This window comes from Garra rufa, chromosome 25 (assembly GCF_049309525.1).
Source record: "Garra rufa chromosome 25, GarRuf1.0, whole genome shotgun sequence".
Lineage (NCBI taxonomy): Eukaryota > Metazoa > Chordata > Actinopteri > Cypriniformes > Cyprinidae > Garra > Garra rufa.
The window spans coordinates 30,365,111-30,387,437 of NC_133385.1; the positions used below are offsets into that span (position 1 = coordinate 30,365,111).

General features: G+C 36.6%; 1 protein-coding gene across 1 annotated transcript; it reads right to left on the reverse strand.

Moving 5' to 3' along the window:
• Positions 1-14,883: 14,883 nt before the first annotated feature.
• tmem86a (transmembrane protein 86A) lies at positions 14,884-21,478 on the reverse strand. Its single transcript, XM_073831276.1, has 3 exons — positions 21,458-21,478; positions 16,276-16,540; positions 14,884-15,604 (listed from the first exon to the last, which is right to left on the reverse strand). Exons 1-3 carry the CDS (start codon positions 21,476-21,478, stop codon positions 15,177-15,179), a joined length of 714 nt encoding a protein of 237 aa, XP_073687377.1. The 3' UTR covers positions 14,884-15,176.
• Between the last annotated feature and the right edge of the window lie 849 nt (positions 21,479-22,327).

Sequence of the window (22,327 nt, forward strand, 5' to 3'; positions counted from 1 at the left end):
TGTTCAAGAAACTTTTATTATTATTATAAATATTTAAAACAGTTGAGTACTTTTTTTTCAGGGTTTGATTTTTTATTGATCTGAAATAATATAATATTATCTGAAATTATGATATACCATTCAAAAGCTTGGAGTCAGTATAATTTTTTGGTTGTTTTTTGGAAAAGAAATGTATAGTAATTAATGCTTATATTTCGCAAGGGTGCTTTAAATTGATTAAACGTGATACTGAAGACTGAAGTAATGATGCTGAAAATGTAGCTTTGATCGCAAGAATAAATTACATTTGAAAATGTATTCAAATAGAAAGCATTTATTTGAAATAGTAATAATATTTAGAAATTTTACCGTTTCTGCTGTACTTTAGATCAAATAAATGCAGGCCTGGTAGTGTATAAGGAAAGCAACGTGAAAGCTATAATCAGTATCCTTCAGTGACCCTGTCTGAGACAAGAGTGATATTTCACAGATTTGATTAATGATTAAGTTTAAAGCTGCCGTTGAGAACTGGAGGCTACTTCAAGGTTACGCTTATGAACTTCTAGTCACACCAGAAAATGTGCCTTTTATCACATGACATTAATTTTCCTTGCTTCGGGGGAGGTTAAACAGCCTCATAGATCATTAATTGTCAATAAAGGTTTTGTTCACATGATTTAACAAAAAAACAGTGCCTTGAGTTTGCATTATAAGCAGCTGGGTGAGAAGGAACTTTAAAGCAACCCGAGGCACTGAGGTAATTGTTGAGAACGTGTTCGGAGATGCATTTACATGCAGCAAAGCAATTTCTTAATAAATCAACACACAGGGTTTCAGGGTGTTAACAAGAGAGCTGTACTATTAGGAAATACCAGAACAAAGTAAAAACAAGGCTGTGATTACGTAATGTTGAACTACGCTACTCTTTATGACCACTAGGAGGCTTACCGTTTGGTCACCATTGCTCTCTTGAAATTCAGATTCCGCAAGCGTCAGGCGCCGCACAGGATGTCTTATCAGAATGCAGCTCACTTGCAGCAGACCTGGGCAAGTCTTCCCAAATGAGTCTTGTATTTAGAGCAGTGTTTCCACACAGGAAATCCAAATCTCGTGCTGTACACACCAGTCAGACCTTTGTAACAGAGAGGACAGACTGTCCTTAGAGATGGAAAAGACAGTCTATCAATGTCTTACCTTTCCTTTTCAAGTATTTTGAACAGTGAACAATGGATAGAAGACCTAACATGATGACGATACAGATTAAATAGTGCTGAAAGGATAGAATGTTTATCTGGATATCAGTACAAAGTCTTCAGTTTGGGTTTCACAACATTAAAAGTGTATGTAATTGGATACGTACACTATGATATCCAGTTGACTGCTTTGTCTGGTCACTGCACTGCAGTGATCCATCCGTGAATGCTTGTTGAAAAGTGATCTATCCTTCTCTGGTCACTTATCTGCTTTAAAGTTGAAGGGAATACTTCGTACAGAAATTTGTTTCATTAAAATTTGTTGAAAATGTTTGTGGTGAAAGAAGGTTCTTCAGATTATAAAAAGGTAAGAAAGAGATGGCTTTGATTGAATGGTTCTTTGTGGAACCAAAAATGGTTCTTCCATACGCCTTATTCAGCCCGCCGCCATTTTGAATCGAAAACGAGGCTGTGAGGGATAGCAGTCCAGCAGCGCCCACTGTGGCATATTGTTGCGTACCGGGACGTAGATTGTTTAGTCATAAAAATAAAGAGAAAATATAATTTCACTAATTTCCACAGGACAAAGAACTTCAGAAAATGTGTATTATTAAAGTTCGACAGGACATAGGACCTAACTTTCAGGTAACAACATTGCATTTATTTAAGAAAATGACTGTGGAAACTAGCCGGTTGGCTAATTGCTAATTTATAATGTGAGCATGTTTATCTTCCTTTAAAAGTTTACGCAGAGCTAAAATGTTATGTTTTACTACAACAACTAAACTAAATATCTACATTTTGTATAGATTACAAAGAACACAAGAGTGTGCCCCTAACATTTTACTCAGGATTGTTTTTCAAAAACACTGACTGGAATTAGGAAGCTTAAGGAGGGTTCAGCTCCGTCTGTGTTTACCTGAACTCAAAGACCTCACGAAAAGAAAACCTTGCGATCGTAAATGAAAAAGATATTATTTTTATGATGTTTTAAAAATTAACATGCTTAATAGTTTGTGTTAAGAGCCTGCAGTTAGATCGTAAGCCTCTTTCAGACAACATGTTAAGTCATACAAAAAACAGTGGGTAGAAAGTTTATTTTTATGCAAAGCGATCAAAAGATAACATTTATTAATTAGTTTGCCGTGTAGAGTTTGGGGTCAACCCCTTTTAAAATCGCAAAATGATATTCAGAACATTATTTTTTGTTTCTGTTTTGCTTTAGACAAGGAAAACGTCATGTTTATCGTAATTTCATAATAAAGGTCGGGAAGACGCTTATGACCTAGCTACAGACTCTTAACACAAACCATTAAGCATTTTAATCTATATAACATCATTTGAAAAACTCTGTATAAGCGTTTAAAGGAAGATAAACATGCTCACATTATAAATTAGCAGTCTTTCCACAGTCATTTTCTTAAATAAATGCAATATTGTTACCTGAAAGTTAGGTTATATGTCCTGTCGAACAATCCACGTTTTCTGGAGTTCTTTGTCCTGTGGAAAAATGTGAAATGACGTATTATTTTACGGTTATACAATCTACATACCGGTACGCAACAATACGCCACAGTGGGCGCTGCTGGACTGCTATCCCTCACAGCCTCGTTTTCGATTCAAAATGGCGGCTGGCTGAATAAGGCGTATGGCATCGCTGTTAAGAACCTTTTAAAGCACCTTTATTTTGAAGAGTGTAGAAGAACCATTTTTGGTTCCACTAAGAACCTTTGAGTGAATAGTTCTTAACCTTTTTGACTATAAATAACCTTTTCGGCATTTGGAAAGGTTCCGTGGATGTTCAAGGTTCTTCATGGAACCATCAATGCCAATAAAGAACCTTTATTTTTGAAGTAATTGGATACGTACACTATGACAGTGTTTCTCAATCCTGGTCCTGGGGGACCCCTGCTCTGCACATTTTGCATGTCTCTCTAATTTAAACACACCTGATTGAGATCTTCAGCTTGTTAGTTCAGTTCATGGATCTCACTCCTAATGAGCTGATCTCAATCAGGTGTGTTAAATACGGGAGACATGAAAAATGTGCAGAGCAGGGGTCCCCCAGGACCAGGATTGAGAACCACTGCACTATGATATCTAGTTGACTGCATTGTCTGGTCCATCCGTTTCAACATGTTTGTTGAAAAGTGATCTATCTTTCTCTAGTCACTTAACTGCCTTAAAGTTAAGATAATACTTCATCCAGAAATCAAAATTAGTTGAGCATGTACTTAAGACCAACTAAGATGTAGATGAGTTTGTTTCTATTTACAGATTTGGAGACATTTATTGAAGCATTACATCACTTGCTCACCAACACTCTTAAAAATGAAGGTTCTAAAAAGGTGTTTTTGCAGTGATGCCATAGGAGAACCATTTTTGGTTCCCCAAAGAACCTTTGAGTGAACAGTTCTTAAAAGAACCATTTTGAGGAACATTTTAAAAATGTAAAGAACCTTTTCTGCATTTGACAGGTTCCATGGATGTTCAAGGTTCTTGATGAAACCATCAATACCATAAAGAACATTTATTTTCTGAAGTAATTGGATATGTATATATCCAGTTGACTGCTCTGTCTGGTCCATCCGTGAATGTTTGTTAAAAAGTGATCTTTCTCTAGTCAAATAACTGCCTTAAAGTTAAAAGAATACTTCATCCAGAAATTAAGATTTGTTGAGAATGTACTCAAGACCATCCAAGATGTAGATGAGTTGGTTTTCTAGTAACAGATTTGGAGAAATGTATTGTAGCATTACATCACTTGCTCACCAGCACTCTTAAAAATTAAGATTCCAAAGGGGTGTTTTTGCAGTGATGCCACAGAAGAACCATTTTTGGTTCCCCAAAGAACCTTTGAGTGAACAGTTCTTAAAAGAAAAATTTTGAAGAACATTTAAAAAATCTAAAAAAAAAAACTTTTTGACTTTAAAGAATGTTTTCTGCATTTGAAAGGTTCCATGGATGTTCATGTTCTTCATGGAACCATGGATACCAGTAAAGAAGCTTTATTTTTGAAGTAATTGGATACGTATACTATGATATCTAGTTGACTGCTTTATCTGGTCACTGCACTGCAGTGATCCATCCATGAATGCTTGTTGAAAAGTGACCTATCCTTCTCTGGTCACTTATCTATCTTGAAGTTAAAGTGAATACTTCCTACAAAAATTAAGATTTGTTGAGAATGTACTTAAGACCAACCAAGATGTAGTTGAGTTTGCTTCTATTAACAAATTTGGAGAAATTTATTTTTTGTAGCTCACCAACACCCTTAAAAATGAAGGTTCCAAAAGAATGTTTTTGCAGTGATGCCATACACACTTAAAAATAAAGGTGCTTTACGATGCCATAGAAGAATCTTTTTGTCTAAATGGTTCCACAATGAACCATTTTCACTTTATTATCGAATCATTTCTGCTTTACTGTCGAACATTTCTGCTTTACTGTCGAACATTTCTGCTTTATTGTCGAACATTTCTGCTTTATTCTCGAAACATTCCGACTTTATTCTCGAAACATTCCAACTTTATTCTCAAAACATTCCAACTTTATTCTCAAAACATTCCAACTTTATTCTCAAAACATTCCAACTTTATTCTCAAAACATTCCGACTTTATTCTCGAAACATTTTCGACTTTATTCTCGAAACATTCCAACTTCTTGACTTTATTTTCGAATCATTCCGACTTTATCCTCGAATCATTCTGACTTTATTCTCGAAACATTCCGGCTTTATTCTCGAAACATTCTGACTTTTTGACTTTATTTTCGAATCATTCCGACTTTATTCTCGAAACATTCTGACTTTATACTCGAATCATTCCAACTTTATTCTCGAATCATTCCGACTTTATTCTCGAAACATTCCGACTTTATTCTCTAATCATTCCGACTTTATTCTAAAAAAACATTCCGACTTTATTCTCGAAACATTCCGACTTTATTCTCGAATCATTCCGACTTTATTCTCGAAACATTCCGGCTTTATTCTCGAAACATTCCGAATTTATTCTCAAATCATTCTGACTTTTCGACTTTATTCTCGAATCATTCTGACTTTATTCTCAAAACATTCCAACTTTATTCTCGAAACATTCCGACTTTATTCTCGAAACATTCCGACTTTATTCTCGAAACATTTTCGACTTTATTCTCGAAACATTCCAATTTCTTGACTTTATTTTCGAATCATTCCGACTTTATCCTCGAATCATTCTGACTTTATTCTCGAAACATTCCGGCTTTATTCTCGAAACATTCTGACTTTTTGACTTTATTTTCGAATCATTCCGACTTTATTCTCGAAACATTCTGACTTTATTCTCGAATCATTCCGACTTTATTCTCGAATCATTCCGACTTTATCCTCGAATCATTCTGACTTTATTCTCGAAACATTCCGGCTTTATTCTCGAAACATTCTGACTTTTTGACTTTATTCTCGAATCATTCCGACTTTATTCTCGAAACATTCTGACTTTATACTCGAATCATTCCAACTTTATTCTCGAATCATTCCGACTTTATTCTCGAAACATTCCGACTTTATTCTCGAATCATTCCGACTTTATTCTCGAATCATTCCGACTTTATTCTCGAATCATTCCGACTTTATTCTAAAAAAACATTCCGACTTTATTCTCGAAACATTCCGACTTTATTCTCGAATCATTCCGACTTTATTCTCGAAACATTCCGGCTTTATTCTCGAAACATTCCGAATTTATTCTCAAATCATTCTGACTTTTCGACTTTATTCTCGAATCATTCTGACTTTATTCTCAAAACATTCCAACTTTATTCTCGAAACATTCCGACTTTATTCTCGAAACATTCCGACTTTATTCTCGAAACATTTTCGACTTTATTCTCGAAACATTCCAATTTCTTGACTTTATTTTCGAATCATTCCGACTTTATCCTCGAATCATTCTGACTTTATTCTCGAAACATTCCGGCCTTATTCTCGAAACATTCTGACTTTTTGACTTTATTCTCGAATCATTCCGACTTTATTCTCGAAACATTCTGACTTTATTCTCGAATCATTCCGACTTTATTCTCGAATCATTCCGACTTTATCCTCGAATCATTCTGACTTTATTCTCGAAACATTCCGGCTTTATTCTCGAAACATTCTGACTTTTTGACTTTATTCTCGAATCATTCCGACTTTATTCTCGAAACATTCCGACTTTATACTCGAATCATTCCGACTTTATTCTCGAATCATTCCGACTTTATTCTCGAAACATTCCGACTTTATTCTCGAATCATTCCGACTTTATTCTCGAATCATTCCGACTTTATTCTCGAATCATTCCGACTTTATTCTCGAATCATTCCGACTTTATTCTAAAAAAACATTCCGACTTTATTCTCGAAACATTCCGACTTTATTCTCGAATCATTCCGACTTTATTCTCGAAACATTCCGAATTTATTCTCAAATCATTCTGACTTTATTCTCAAAACATTCCGACTTTATTCTAAAAAAACATTCCGACTTTATTCTCGAAACATTCCGACTTTATTCTCGAATCATTCCGACTTTATTCTCGAAACATTCCGGCTTTATTCTCGAAACATTCCGAATTTATTCTCAAATCATTCTGACTTTTCGACTTTATTCTCGAATCATTCTGACTTTATTCTCAAAACATTCCGACTTTATTCTAAAAAAAAAATTCCGACTTTATTTTCGAAACATTTCGACTTTATTCTCGAAATGATGTTTCATTCACAAAGTTCGGGAGAAGGGCGTCATATACTTAGCGTAAACATCACAAGAGGAGCCCACTCAAGTCAATCAACGCCATAGGTTTAAATACAGCTGACTCACCTCTATCCACCTGACGGTTTATCAGTATCCCTCCACCACCCCATCTCCTCACTCAGAGTTCTCACCACTCCTATTGGGGGGGGTACTCTGGGTTCGGGCCACTCCCGAGCTCGGAGCCCTTCTCCGGACAGCACACTAAACATGCACTACTATACTCCGGCTAATTATATGTAAGCGTGAACTCGTGAAACATTCCGACTTTATTCTCGAATCATTCCGACTTTTTGACTTTATTCTCGAATCATTCCGACTTCTTTCGGACTTCTGATTTTTTTAACAAGACTTGAAAATAACTTTCATTTTTGGGTGAACTGTCCCTGTAATTATTTATGCCCCCGGTTTCATAAACAAGGCCTAAGCCTAGTCCTAGACTAAAATGTAAGTCTGAGCTGTTCCAACTAAAAGAAACTTGCACTTAAAATATATCAGTGCCTTTGTTTTGTCTTTAGATGCACACCAGTAATGTTTTAATTTTTTCAAAGGCACGTTTATAAAAATGACTTAAATGTGCTAATTGAACAACAGTCTAATCCTGGCTTAGTCTAAGCCCTGTCTGTGAAACCAGGCCATTATCTTCTGCATTTCACGATTGACAATAATGAGACAAACACACTTGTAGCTCGTTTTCAGTTGCATTGCAGTTGCATTTATTTCTCACTTGGACTAAATCACATTCATAGCAGTATCACTATAGTAAAGGAACACTACGGTCCTTTAACAACAATAACAAAAGGAATTAAACTACTGGACATTATAACAATAAGGCAAGATATTGAATAGACCTCACATCTACTCAACAAAAAAAAAAATAATAATAACAGCATTCGTTCACAACATAATAAGAACTTCACAATGTTAAGGGTCAACTGTAAAAAATATATATAGATAAATACCAAGATGAGAAAGAGAGCAGTACTCCAAAAAAAATAAAAATAAGAATTTCCCTTATTTTAGTAATATTGTTCACAGACTTCAGACCATAAAACCACTTCTTATTTTTTTTTCTTCTATTTTTTAAAGATTGTAATCATAACTGCACAGCTTTCACTACCAAAGTATTGTCACTGCCTTAGTTTGTACATACAGCATAGTCATAAAATGTTACATATATTCGATTCCTAACAACTCTATAATAATAATAATAATAATAATAATAATATTGGTCCATCTTATATACTTTTCTGAAACTAGTGTTAAAATGTGATTTCCAACATATGAATACACTTGCAATATTTGCTATTAGTACTGGATAGCAGTTAGAGTCAGCTAAGGTAAATATTAATGTTAATACATCGGTATCCACTGTAAAAAAAACTTTGTTGAATCAACTTAAAATAATTTGTTACCTGGCTGCCTTATTTTAAATTCAATCAACTCAAAAAGGTTTAGTCAACTTAAAATGTTAGATATTTAAGTTAATTTAACTTAAAAGCTAGGTAAATTACCTGGCTGCCTTAATTTTTAGTTTAACAAACCAAAATTGTTAAGTCAACTCAAATATCTAAATTGTCTCTTAGTACAACTTAAAATTTCAAGTTGACTAAACTTATTTAAGCTGACTGAACTTACAATTTTAAGGCAGCAGGGTAAAATATTATTTTAAGTTTACTCAACAAATTGTATTTTTTTTACGGTGCATAAGACTGTCGCATAAGATTGAATCGAGCCAGATTATACAATATCAGATGTTAGAAACAGCAACTACGCTTTGATATACTCTTAAAGGCAGAGGTGATACAGAATAATATAAAACAAACTTGGTAAAGTTGTGATTGTGCGCAATGTTCGCAGCAATAAAGGTGCGTTTAAGCAAAAACTGAACAGAACAAATAAGAAAGAAAATGTCTGTTTTTTTTTACCCACATCTAATGTTTGAACACTTAAACCTAGTGAGGTACCTACTTAGACAGCATTTCAGGCAAGTTGTGAATGATACCGACTAACATAGCTTGTTTTAAGCCTAACTTTAAAACAGCACTGCAGGAATCTTTCAATGAAAACTCAATCCAAGATGGAGGATGCGTCGAATGCAATGTTAAATATAAATACATAAATTCGACTCAATACTGAATTAACACTAGCTCAAACTAAATAAAACGGTCTGTTGTGAAAGTAGCGACATGCTATTGTGTTAGCTTAGTAACATGCTAATGCAAAACTCTTCGATCTCACATAGGATAAAGGTAGCTGCTGATTTAGACAGCAGACAGTATGGTAGCTCACTAGGTTTAGGAACAAATTTTTATTTTAGTGAAATAAAATGGCACCACTTATTGGAAAAATGAGTATATATTTACCTCTCTAGCAAAGTGCATTTAAAAGGCGCCTTACACTGTGACTCAAAAAAAAAAAAAAGATTAAAGATTGAAAATTCTAAACGGTTGAGAACTTCATCCATTCATTCTTGTTGTAAATGGGCCTTAAAGGAGAAGTCCGGTGTGATATTGACCTAAAGTGTAATGAATCATGATACCGAGTGTGAACGTACCTTGCATATCTCATCTCGGCTTGTCCACTGCAGTCCGAAATCTGGGGTCAGTTAGCCGATGCTCACAACAGGTTGTCAATGAGGGTGAATAGGGCATCGAAGTAGCCATGTAAATAAATCACTGTTTTATGCCATTTACGAGGCACAAAGTAGCTCCACACTTCATTGGTAGACTTCCAAGGGCCCTGACATTTAAAACGAGACATTGAGAACTCAGAAAAAGCACCGGTAGTTTATTTACGAGAAGATTTATACAGACAGTAACTGCAAGAAGTTCAGTGGCCGCCGCCATCTTGAATTTAGTCACGATAAGTCGAGTGTCGAGCAGTCTACCAATGAAGTGTGGAGCTAGTTTGTGCCTCGTAAATGGCGTAAAACAGTGATTTATTTACATGGCTTCTTCGATGCCCTATTGACTCTCATTGACAACCTGTTGTGAGCATCGGCTAACTGACCCCAGATTTCGGACTGCAGTGGACAAGCCGAGATGAGATATGCAAGGTACGTTCACACTCGGTATCATGATTCAATACACTTTAGGTCAATATCACACCGGACTTCTCCTTTAACTATCATGATATTTTTTTAAATCGTACTAAATCTATGATAATACTAAAGTTGACATCACAGCTATAACGTTAACGTCACAGAGTGATATTGTTGTTGGAATCACTTTCGAAACTTTTTTTCCAGCTAAACAACGATAAAAACACTGACTCTCCGAATACAATTGACTTAAAAAGCTTGAGCATTTAAAGCGGCAGATAAACAACATTGTCGTCTGTTGGTGTGGACGCTAGTATAGTTATCGTTGCCTTTATAGTTATCGTTTATGATGTGAACAGGCCTTTATTTAGGTAGCTAGCTATAAACATTATTAAACTGTTTCTCTTCCATGACAACTATTGATGTGAAAAAAATGCCGCTTATAGTGCCCCTTGTGACTTCATGAATTGTAACCTGACATTTGGGAAAATGCAGTTATGCACAAAATCGGGCTTTGGGAATTACGTCACACATTTAATTTTAATTTTTAACAATAATTATAATGTTAACATTTCAGAATGATTTTTATTCCAGCTAAGGAAACAATAAAACGTTGATGGCCAGTCAAAATCTCTTTGACTTCAAAGAGCTTGAGCATTTAAAGGATTAGTTCACTTCCAGAACAAACATTTACAGATAATGTACTCACCCCCTTGTCATCCAAGATGTTCATGTCTTTCTTTCTTCAGTCGTAAAGAAATTATGTTTTTTGAGGAAAACATTTCAGGATTTCTCTCCATTGTAATGGACTCCTATGGTGCCCACAAATTCGAACTTCCAAAAAGCCATTTAAATGTGCATTCAGAAGGCTCTAAATGATCCCAGCTGAGGAAGAAGGGTCTTATCTAGCGAAAACTTCAAAATCATTCTACATCGCTGCAGAAGTACCAACCCAGAGTTTACAAAGTGAACATGCAAACAAGTTCAAACACCCTTTACAAAAAAGGTAAAACAGCGAAGTAGGACGATTTTGAAGTTGGAGGAGAAAACGAGACGGGAGTTTTTAGACGTACCCTAACTGTCATGAACGGATTGTTTAGAGCCCTTTGAAGCTGCATTTAAACTGCATTTTGGAAGTTTAAATCTGGGGGCACCATAAAAGTCCATTACATGGAGAGAAATCCTGAAATGTTTTCCTCAAAAAACATAATTTCTTTACGACTAAAGAAAGAAAGACATGAACATCTTGGATGGCAAGTGGCAGAAGACTAAACTGCAGTGTGCGCTTAGAATAAACAACATTATTGTACTTTGATCTTGGTGTGAACAGGCTTTTATTCAGGTAGCTAGCTATAAACATCATTAAACTAAATTCCTCAGTAAGATGCTCTTCAAACTGTAGCCCTTTCACAACAACGGTTGATGTGAAAGAAAACCGCAGCTTATAGCACCCCTTGTGGTGATGATGAGAATTCAGCACAAACTTGTGTCACTTTATGAATTCTAACCTGATGTTTGTATTGAGCTTTGGGAACTGCGACAAGCATTTCATTTTTATTTCATTTTCCAGCAAAGGAAACGATTAACAGAATTGACAGCCAATCATGATCCACTTGACTTTAAAGAGCTTGAGCATTTAAAGCGGCAGATGACAAAACTGCAGCATGCACTTGTAATAAACAACATTATCATCCGTTGGTGTGGACGCTAATTTAGTTATCATTGCCTTCGTAGTTCTTGTTCTTGGTGTGAACAGGCCTTTGTTTAGGTAGCTAGCTATGAACGTCATGATGCTCTTCAAACTGTAGCTTTCATGACAACAATTCTGCCCTCCAAAGGCAAAGTGCAGTAATTACGCCAACACTGAGAAAAATGCCTTTAAAGTGTTTCCACCAGCTAGTCAAACATGTTGACACTCTCGTTTCTCTGAAACAGGACAAAATTGAGCCACAAGACAAAACAATTGTCACAAAGTCCATTTTAAGCCTTAACTCAATTTTGACCAAATGTGTAGTTACTGCGCTTTGCCTTTGGAGGACAGAATTGATGTGAAAGAAAAAACTGTTTATAGCACCCCTTGTGGCAATGTTGAGTATGCAGCACATACTTGCATCACTTCATAAATTGAAACCTGACATTTGGGAAAACAGTTATGCACAAAAATCAGGCTTGGGGAATTGCGTCAAGCATTTGCGTAGAGTATGTTTCAGGCTCAAACTCAAAAACAGAATTTCAGTAAGGTGAAATAGAAAAGTGCTGATATTTACATCCCTCAGCGGTGTGCTCTGAACCAAGTGGGTTACTCCTCATTATCTTTAACAACAGGACCGCTATACCTAAACACTGTTATCAATACTGAACCCACTGAACTCCCAGCATTCTGTTTCATCCCCCTCGACCCGACACAAAAGCATCAAACACACAAGCGCTGACAGAGGGGGTAAAACGATCGCTCATTGCCATTTGAATAAGGTTGTGAGCTAAAGCACAGCCAGATGGAAAGGAAATCTTCCCCGTGCCTGTGACCGTCTCCACACTTTTCAACAGACAGCATTTCAGTGATGGAAACAGAAGGCACCTGTTCTCCTCTATGGAGCTCGCATTAACACAATAGAGGAGGAAACGACCAGGCAAGGTCGAATTCTAACCATCTGGGAGGTAACAACAAAGGAAGAAAAGAAATGCAAAGCAGGAATATCGACTTTATCTGCCATCAGACAATGGTCACTTAATATTTACTATGAGTGACTCTGAAACAGTCTTCAGTGAGTCTTATTTTCATGAAAACCTTCAACCAAACTATTATAACTTGACTCAAAATGTTGTTCCGCCACAGACCTTCACAACACAACACCGATTTGTAGCTTGACACACAATGGCCCTGAAGAGACATGCTATTTGATGACCTTGCAAATCACGTACGGTTTTTCGACTAAGCTGAAATGTTTTGCTGACAATGTGACCCCTGAATAGGGAACCTATGAAACTTGGCATTAAGCAAATGTGTAAAAATAGCCTCGCTGTTTCTCGAGAGGTCAGCAGTTGAGCTGAGTGTGTGTGTGGTGATAGCGACAGTAGCGTTTATGTGCGTAACGGTATGCTGGACGCCCCAATAGCCAATAGGGTAGGGTAGACATATTTAATTTAATGTGAATGAAAACAAGTCTTTGAATGAAAAATTTAACTTACCCAAGAGTACATTCACATCAAAAAACAAAAAATAGAGTCTACTGCCAGTCCACCATTGGATATCGCCGTCCCGCACATCACGGCCAGGTTAAAGATGTCGTGTCACTTCAGAATGGACCACTGTTGAGTGATCAGCTGTGTTTCCATTCAAAGCTCATTTCCACTCACACCTGAGGGTACAACAGCTGAGCACATATCAGACCAAGCTGTACTTTCCATCACGGCTGACGGTTCCCTCATTTAGTATGAGTGAAGGATCAGCTGATGATCCCTTATTGAAATTCATTTATAAAAACAACAATCAGTTCAAATCAACTGATCGTAAATACAGTACATGTGCGGTTTGCTCAAATGGCGGAAACTCACAAAGCCTGTCAAGAAAATGTCCTGGTCATATTTCACCCCAAACATTTATAGCCGAATATGTTGCATAAAAAAAATGAAGCCTAGTTTAGTAACATTATTCGGTGACTGATATTGATATTTGGTCAATTATCATTGTAGTATTTGTTGTACCATAAAGAGTGCAACAAGCTACTGAGAATAATGAGAATTCTAAAATAGACATTTTCTTTATGCAAAATATATACTTTTTTTATTTCGCCGTGAAATATGACTTCAAATATGCTGTGATTCATCCTAATACGTGACTCAGCTAATAAAGCACAGCACCACACACAAAAAAAGAAGAACACTGTACTGTGAAATATTCACACGCTGTGAAATGTTCACTCAATCGTGCTGTGACATATTCACACATTTGCAGGTGGAGGAATAGATGCAAATGAGATGAGAAAAGAATTTAAAAAAAGAAAAATAAATACTGGCTTAAAAATAAAATACCGGGTAATATCTACAGCTGACGACACAGATGTTTATTCGCCCACTACAGGGTTTCCCACTTTCCCTTGAGTGAAACGTTTCCTACTGGCAAGAGACAAAGGAAAGTGGTTGGAAGCTTGATACATCCGTATCATCTGACATCACACCCTCTTTACAAACATTATCCGATACTATACAGACAAAATAAATAGTTCAACTTGTACTTATTTGCTGTTTCCTTGTGGTCAAGGTACTGAGCAATCCAGCTGACTTGGCAGAAACCTAAGACAAAGACAACAGTCACCAAAATCCCCTTCAAGAAAGAGACCCACTTCCCTTTTAATGAGCGTCTTGACCTCGTTTTCATATTAGTATTGGTCATGTCTCAGATCTGTAGGTGTAGGATATGGGCTTCATCTAGTCCAGGTAACCCTAGCACTGGTTGCAGTCAATTGGGCTTGACAAGACAACTTCTCCAGCACATGTGTATGGAGGCATGAGGGTTTGTGTACTAACTAAAGTTTTAAAACAAATGACTTTGAAATGTGTCCGGGTATACCTCACAATACTATGACAAGAACTTGTGCATTGATTTTGAGTACAGCAGCACTATGCTAGCATATCCGCTTCAGGTTTTTTATGCTGGGAAATCTATGGTGAGATGGGGAAACCAGCCCCCTAGAAGAATCTGAACCACTTTGTATTATTTGCTAGTCTGTTCTACAGACAAACACTGGTCACTTAAGACTCCCTCTTTGTTCACAGTATAAACTATCAGGGACTCTCTGAAGTGGACAAAATATCAGAGACATTGAGAAGATACTGGGATAGTCTCGGTCAAAGTAGGGTAAGTTGGGAGATATTTGGATCTCTATTTGGATTTGTCTTTCCTTTCTCAATTCCAAAATGATTGTACTACTAGAGGAACCAAATGCGCTATTGTAATTATGCAAAGAGACCAGATCAAGACCAAGACTCTCAAACCTTGTACAAGAGTCCAGCATGAATACATGATCTTAAACTGGCAATTCCTCAACTATAACCAATATATCCCAGTCGTGCTCAGACGGGGGGACTGCGGATGAACCAGGGGTTGCAGAAAGTGGAACTTGAACCTGTATAGCTGCTAACGATGTTGAGTCATTAGGGTAAGGTTGGCTAAGGTGCGGCTCCTCAGGCTCTTTTCCAAGCCACATCGGCGTCTTGACATTCCACAGCTGACAGTGCGATCAACATCTGGGCAGCATAGTAGGTGGCCATGATAATGGCTCGAGAGTGGGGCACTGGGAAGCAGAACTTGTTGACGGCAATGGTAAGGTCGGACACCATGAAGAGGACGGCTCCGAGGCACGCCGACAATTTCGTCCAGGTCCAGAGATCATTGGCGAGCTGGACTCCAGCAATAGCCCTCCAGCCCATGAAGCCAATGAGAGCGATGTAAACAGCCACCAGGTAGGTGAAGGGACCTGAGAGGTAGGGGTACAGAAGGGAGTAGCTGATGGCTGAGATGACAGCGATCACCAGACCTGCTCTCAAGTTTAGGGGCTTCATCCCAAAGGCCGAAGAGTAGAGGATGTGGGTGATGGCGAACATCAGCAGTCCTGGTAAGGCAAATACAATTGCGAACAATTAAGAATACGTCATGATGAAAGCAGGGGTGTGTAGGTTTGCTCCTGGAGGGCTACTTTCCTGCAGAGTTTGGCTTTGATATACCTCACTAGAACTTTTGAGTAAATCTGAAGACTGATGTGATTAGGGTTAAAGATGAACTCTGCAGCAAGGTCTCCAGGAGCAAGACTTGAAACCCCTGGTATACACACTGTCTTTATATTACTTAGCAGGAAGCATGTTATTCTTGGTATCATAACACTGTTGTTTGCTCCAGAGGAAAACTTTGCTTGAGTAACTCTGTGGTTCCCAAGGGTATCTTTGGGCAGAATGGTTTGTTCCAACCCTCAACCCTGACCTAAAAAACCTCAACCTCTATGCTACTTTCTCCATACAAGAGCTGCTGAATCAGGCATGATAGTTTGAAGTTTGCTTGAGAGTGGTGACTTGCAAAAACCACAGTCTTCTGCTTTCAAATCATTTGCATAAACTCACTGAACCCACATTTGAAAGGGCAATCAAAGTTAAATGAAGTGTTATAGCTTCTGATGAACAGACTTGTGTTCCATGGATGACATACCTCTCCTTTCCCATCAACCCACATTGCAAATAACTCTTAATCCTTTTTTAATCAAATCAGAGCCACACAAATGAATTAACTCACCATGACTAAAGTAGCCTTGTTCTTGCCAGATGAGAAATGCGTCACCCAAGGCTGAAAAAATAAGTCCTGCCAGGATTTTCCTGGCACTGGAGTGGGCACCTAAAAAGCTGATGCCATGGGCAAGCAGGAAAACCCAAAGACAGAAGATGGGCAGACATTTGATGAGGGCACTGAACCAGGAGGGGCTCGAGGTGGGCAGCCAAAGAACAAAGTAGACGCAAGTGGCTTTGAAGAACGGAACAAGCTTTGGACCCTCGCTCTTGACCTGCAGGACAAAAGAGAGATTGAAGCTGCATTCATGGGAAATGAAACACACCATCATGTGAGTCAGAAAGACTGACACAGACCCATTCTTATACTTAACATTTGGAGGAGATAAAAAAGAAAAAAGAAACACTTAACACAAAGCAATACGTTTAATGTGATCTGTGTTTTCATGGAAATGTGAGATACCGTGAATAACAACTATGACACTTGCTAAGTCTCAAAAGTATAACAAACCCAAGAAAAATGTCAAAGTTTACTCTCCCATGAAAACAAGTTAAGGGCCTTTTGTCTAGAGTGCCATTTTTATTATACTCACAAGAGACTGTGGATGGTCACCACCAAACCAATAAACCTTAAACGAGGAAGTAATGACTTAGTGTTCTTTGGTGACCAAATAAGGTGATGAGTCAAGTCTAATTGCACAAGCTCCTTATTACAAAACTGGATTACTCTGGAAGGCTTCAATGGGTGATTCTAGACTTCACACCACATCTTACAGGTACAACATGCCTAATCTTGACAAGTAGTTTTCTAATCATGTCTAAATAGTACTTGTAGAACTAGATTTGATCATATTCAGAAGAAAATTATTTCCTGGTTATTACTAGCGTGACTTCCAGAGTATTGCTATGGAGGTTGCTAGTTAAGTATTGCTTGACGGTTTCTAGGGAGTTTTAGGTTGGTTGCAAGAGTGTCGTGGTTATTAGGTGAATGCTTAGGCCAAAAAAGCTCACTCCCAAATATCTATTATATTATGTTCTCTAGATATGACTTGGGTTCCTCCTTCAGTGTAAGCCTATTGTCATTTTTACACATTTGGCAGGAAATTTGCTAAAATTGCTAAAAATGTGCTTTAAAAAGTAATATCACAAGAATAACCCCGGCTTAAACTATAAGAATACTTCCCTTTTATATGTGTAACCTTCTACACAATGGCTGCAAACTGTTGTCCCACAACCAAAAGGCACATTTAAAAAGCATTCAAGTATTTAAATCTTAGATGTTTACTAAGATCTTTTGATTATCCTTTCGGTAGTGACAAAAGAGAACATGAAATCTTTTATTTGAGGGAAATAGACACAATTTTAGTACAGTTATGCATATTTTTTGTATTTTAGTACGTTTTAGTACGCAAGTTAAAATTCTGTAATGTGATGTGGTCGCTACCAAAACACCAAGGTCCGAAACACGACAGAAACATAAATAAAGTATACTGAATTATCAGCTAAGATTTTATGATAGTGTTTGGTTCAATGTATATTCAAACTGATATATCCTTAACTTTGAAATCAGTGTGTTCAACTTTTTGCATTTTACATAGAAAAACTGGATTCAAAATACAACAAAACTCATAAGTCACACTTAAAATATTGTTATAATTGTAATTGTTATTGATTTGCCTCTGAAAACTTTGTAATAAAATAGAAAAAAATATATATTTACAAAGAACATGTAACATGTAACCTAAAATCTTAATCTAACCCTTCTTATTAAATTATATATTATTGTGTTTCGGTAGTGACACATTTAGGGAAACTTTATGAAATACAATATGAGAATTAACTGCACAATTACTGGAAATGTGTACCTTGGATATTATCAATTTGCATACAAAATCTGTGGAATTTTTTTTTTTCAAGATGTTTCCTACTTTGACTTGTAATATGGCCCACATTGGGAAAAAGTGGATTCAACAGCAGGGTACACAACATACTACTTAAGTAATAGGGGCAGCTACTACAATGACCCACCTTAGTCTTGGAATTTGTAGTTCGAGTCCTTCGCCCGTGGGGCAAATGGAAAAAAGGCTATTGTTAGCAAGTGTATATTTTAATCAGATTCTGGTGTACCCCGCAGTCTGAGAAAGGTCACACAGAAAGACACTGTGAACAAGTGCTTCTGATTTCTAGCCAGCTGACGTGAGGAGATTGTATGGGCACAGCTTGACCTCTTTATATTGTAAACATGTGGTGCAGATCTTTAAAGAGGAGGTGGTAAAGCTTTGTGCTTGTAGATCCATGCTGGTAAATGAAAGGTTGTAGGTGTGTGAACCCCACAAGGGATGAATCACTAACCATAACCATTGTGTTGGTGGGACTGTTTACTCTGTTAAATCACTTAAGTCTAAAATAGCATGCAAATTTAGCCGTACTCTGCAGTGAATGGGTGCCGTCAGAATTAGAGTCCAAACTGTTGATAAAAACATCACAGTAATCCACAAGTAATCCATATAACTCTATCTAATAACGTCTTGTGAAGTAAAAAGCTGCATGTTTGTATAACAAATCCATTATTAAGGCCTTTTAACTTTAAATTCTAACTTCCAACTGTTTTTGCTTGTAAAATGTGCTGTTTTTGACCAGTTGAGGTCAAAAGTTTACATACACCTTGCAGAATCTGCAAAATGTTAATTATTTTACTAAAATAAGAAGGATCATACAAAATGCATGTTATTTTTATTTTATTTAGTACTGACCTGAAGAAGATATTTCACTTAGAAAAGACGTTTACATATAGCCCACAAGAGAAAACAACAGTTGAATTTACAAAAATGACCCTGTTTAAAAGTTTACATACTTGAATGATCCACAGCTGTGTGTTTTTGTTTAGTGATAGTTGTTCATGAGTCCCTTGTTTGTCCTTAATAGTTAAACTGCCTGCTGTTCTTCAGAAAAATCCTTCAGGTTCCACAAATTATTTGATTTCAGCATTTTTGTGTGTTTGAACCCTTTCCAACAATGAGCGCAAGATTTTGAGATCCATCTTTTCACACTGAGGACAACTGAGGGACTCATATGCAACTATTACAGAAGATTCAAATGCTTACCGATGCTTCAGAAGAAAACACAATGCATTTAGAGCCGGGGGGTGAAAACTTTTTGAATTTAAGGATCAGGGTAAATTTTACTTTTTTTGTCTTCTGGGAAACACACAATCTTCTGTGGCTTCTGAAGGGCAGTACTAAATGAAAATAAAAATATGGCATTTAGGCAAAATAAGAAAAATATACACATCTTCATTCTGTTCAAAAGTTTTCACCCCCCGGCTCTTAACGCATCGCGTTTCCTTCTGAAGCATCAGTGAGTGTTTGAACCTTCTGTTTTCATTGCATATAAGTCTCTCAGTTGTACTCAGTGTGAAAAGATGTATCTCAAAATCATACAGTAATTGTTGGAAAGGGTTCAAATACACAAACAATGCTGAAAAAACACAGAATTTCTAAAAAAACTGAAGGATTTTTCTGAAGAACAGCGGCCAGTTTAACTGTTCAGGACAAACAAGGGACTCATGAACAACTATCACTAAACAAAAAAAACAACAACAACAACAAAAAACAACAACTGTGGATCATTCAGGTAACAACACAGCATTAAAAATCAAGTGTATGTAAACTTTTGAACGGGGCCATTTTTATAAATTCAACTATTATTTCCTCTTGTGGACTACATGTAAACATCTTTTATAATAAATATCTTATTCAGGTACTTAAAAAAACAACAACATGCATTTTGCTGATTCTGCAAGGTGTAAACTTTTGAACTCAACTGTATTATGTGCAATATTGTGAATTATTAGATTTTAGATTTATTAAAACTATTACTATTAATAAGTAACCGATTACGGTCATCTTTCTCTTTTGAAAAAGTAAAGCAAGGGATTACTCTTCATTTCTCTGTAATATAATTACAGTTATCTCTGATGTAATTAAATAAACCCTAAATAAGGAAAATTAACATTAATAATTTGAAAGAATTAAAAGAGCAGTTACATGTCTATTCTTCTATTGTTCAACTGACCGAAGATTATATGGGATTTAGGAAATCATTAGTAATAATAAATAATGCAGTACTTTTTTAGAGAGTGTAATCTAATTACACTGCTGAATATGCAATTAGTAGCTATAAGTGATTACTTTTTAAAGCAATTTACCAAAACTGCTTGCGGATTACCTACATTATGTGTGGATTATTCAGCTATTTGGACACTCATTCCGACGGCACCCATTGACTGCAGAGGATCCGTCGGTGAACAAGACAAGTCATGTAATCTATTCTCATTAAAATAAACACACTTACATCTTGGCTCAAATTTGCATTTTTGGGTGAAATATTTATTTGATTAATACATTATACACCTGAAAGATGTGACAACATGCTTCAGAAGAAAGCAAAACAAAAACAGTTCAACTGCAAATGTATTTAGTAGGTCAAACGCCATATATTTCAAGTACCTGTATATATTTTAAACAAAATGGTTAACAATCTAGATCATGTCAAGAGAAACTGCATGAACTGAAACGGCTCTCTTTGCCAGTCAAAGTGCATGTGTCTGTATGAAAGAGGAATAAAGGTTTGTCACGAGAGTTTCCATTGAATGAAGCCTTTGAAAGCAGATGAAAGCCGAGAAAAATCGGGAAATACAGAGAATAGACAAACGCTGCACAGCGTTTATTTAATTATAGATCAGTGGACTCTTGGCATAAATAAACCAGCTCGATTCATGATCATTTAGCACATGGTTTGTAGAGGTAAAGTAAACATGAGCATGCTGGCCATAATCACGTGCTCATTGTTATTCCCAAGATAACAGACTCAAGGATGCAAGCCAAAAATATGCATGTTAAACAAACAATTGATTGTTATTAATGGATTGTTATATCCTTAACAATATAAGCAAGTCCCTACATAACCATCATTTTAATGTTTTAAAATAACAATATGCATAAAGAACATATGAAGGAGAAGTGGTTAGAAACAGAGAGCGAAGCAATACATAAATGCGAAATGAAAACGGTCATTTACGAATGCATATGCAATGCAGATTTGAGTTTAACTGATAGCATGTCTTTATGAACTGATCATGTCGAAGATACATGGATGTTTTGATGAAAACCTTTCAGAGAGGTAACACTTACCACAGTGACAGGCGAAACCATCTTTGTCTGCGGTTGAACTCCTAGAGGAAAGATGAACGAATCGGTCGTCGCTTGTAGAGCACTCGCTCAGAGAGTATTTACGTCCCTTTGTATCTGAAATTTGTTTTTGTCTTGTGTTTTGGGACAGGCCATCATCAGTGGGAGGAGAGATATAAGCTGTGTGGGCGGAGCTTGCGGGTGAAAACAATCCCTGTCCAATCAGAGCGCGGGAAGGTGTTTACATTACGGCGAGCCTCAGCAAATGTGAACGCGTGGGAGGGATTTACCTGAGACATTTACATACAGGACATTCGGTGCTCGTTCCTTCCTTTATAGCGTTGTAAACGCGTTTTATTGTCAGAGTCGATTTTTGATATATATATAATGCGAGTCGAGCTCGATATAAATTCTGAATGGTGATAAAAAAAATGATATTTAGATGCGTGAACGCTGAACTGTTTCCTGAAACTGCATCGACACCTTGTGGCAGCATTAAGTAAATAACATTGCGTATCACGTTAGATTTTTTCCTTAAAAAGTCATTCATATTTGCTTAAACAATTAAACCAAGAGAATTTGCTATTGTTATTGACGCAATTGCAAAGAGTGTGACGGAACTTAAAAAAACAAAACAAAAAAAAAAACTACTATATATTTCAGATGGAATCTGCGTGGTTAATCCTTGTGGAAACATCTTCATTGAAAATGTTGATGTGTTAAAACAATATTACAGTAATAAGATGATAAAGAATGCTCTTCGTTCTGTGTCTTTACCTGCAGCGAGATTTTTCTGGTCTTCTTTATTTGGTAATACCGCTTGGGTTAAAGCATGGAATCTGTCAAATAGGTTTTGTATTAATGACAAAATTA

Excerpts from the sequence above, each read along its gene's own strand:
- tmem86a (XM_073831276.1), bottom strand. The coding sequence starts at position 21,478 with ATGGTTTCGCCTGTCACTGTG. Across the intron at positions 16,541-21,457 it reads TGGTTTCGCCTGTCACTGTG|GTCAAGAGCGAGGGTCCAAA; the intron begins GTAAGTGTTACC and ends TTTGTCCTGCAG. Across the intron at positions 15,605-16,275 it reads ACAAGGCTACTTTAGTCATG|GACTGCTGATGTTCGCCATC; the intron begins GTGAGTTAATTC and ends TTGCCTTACCAG.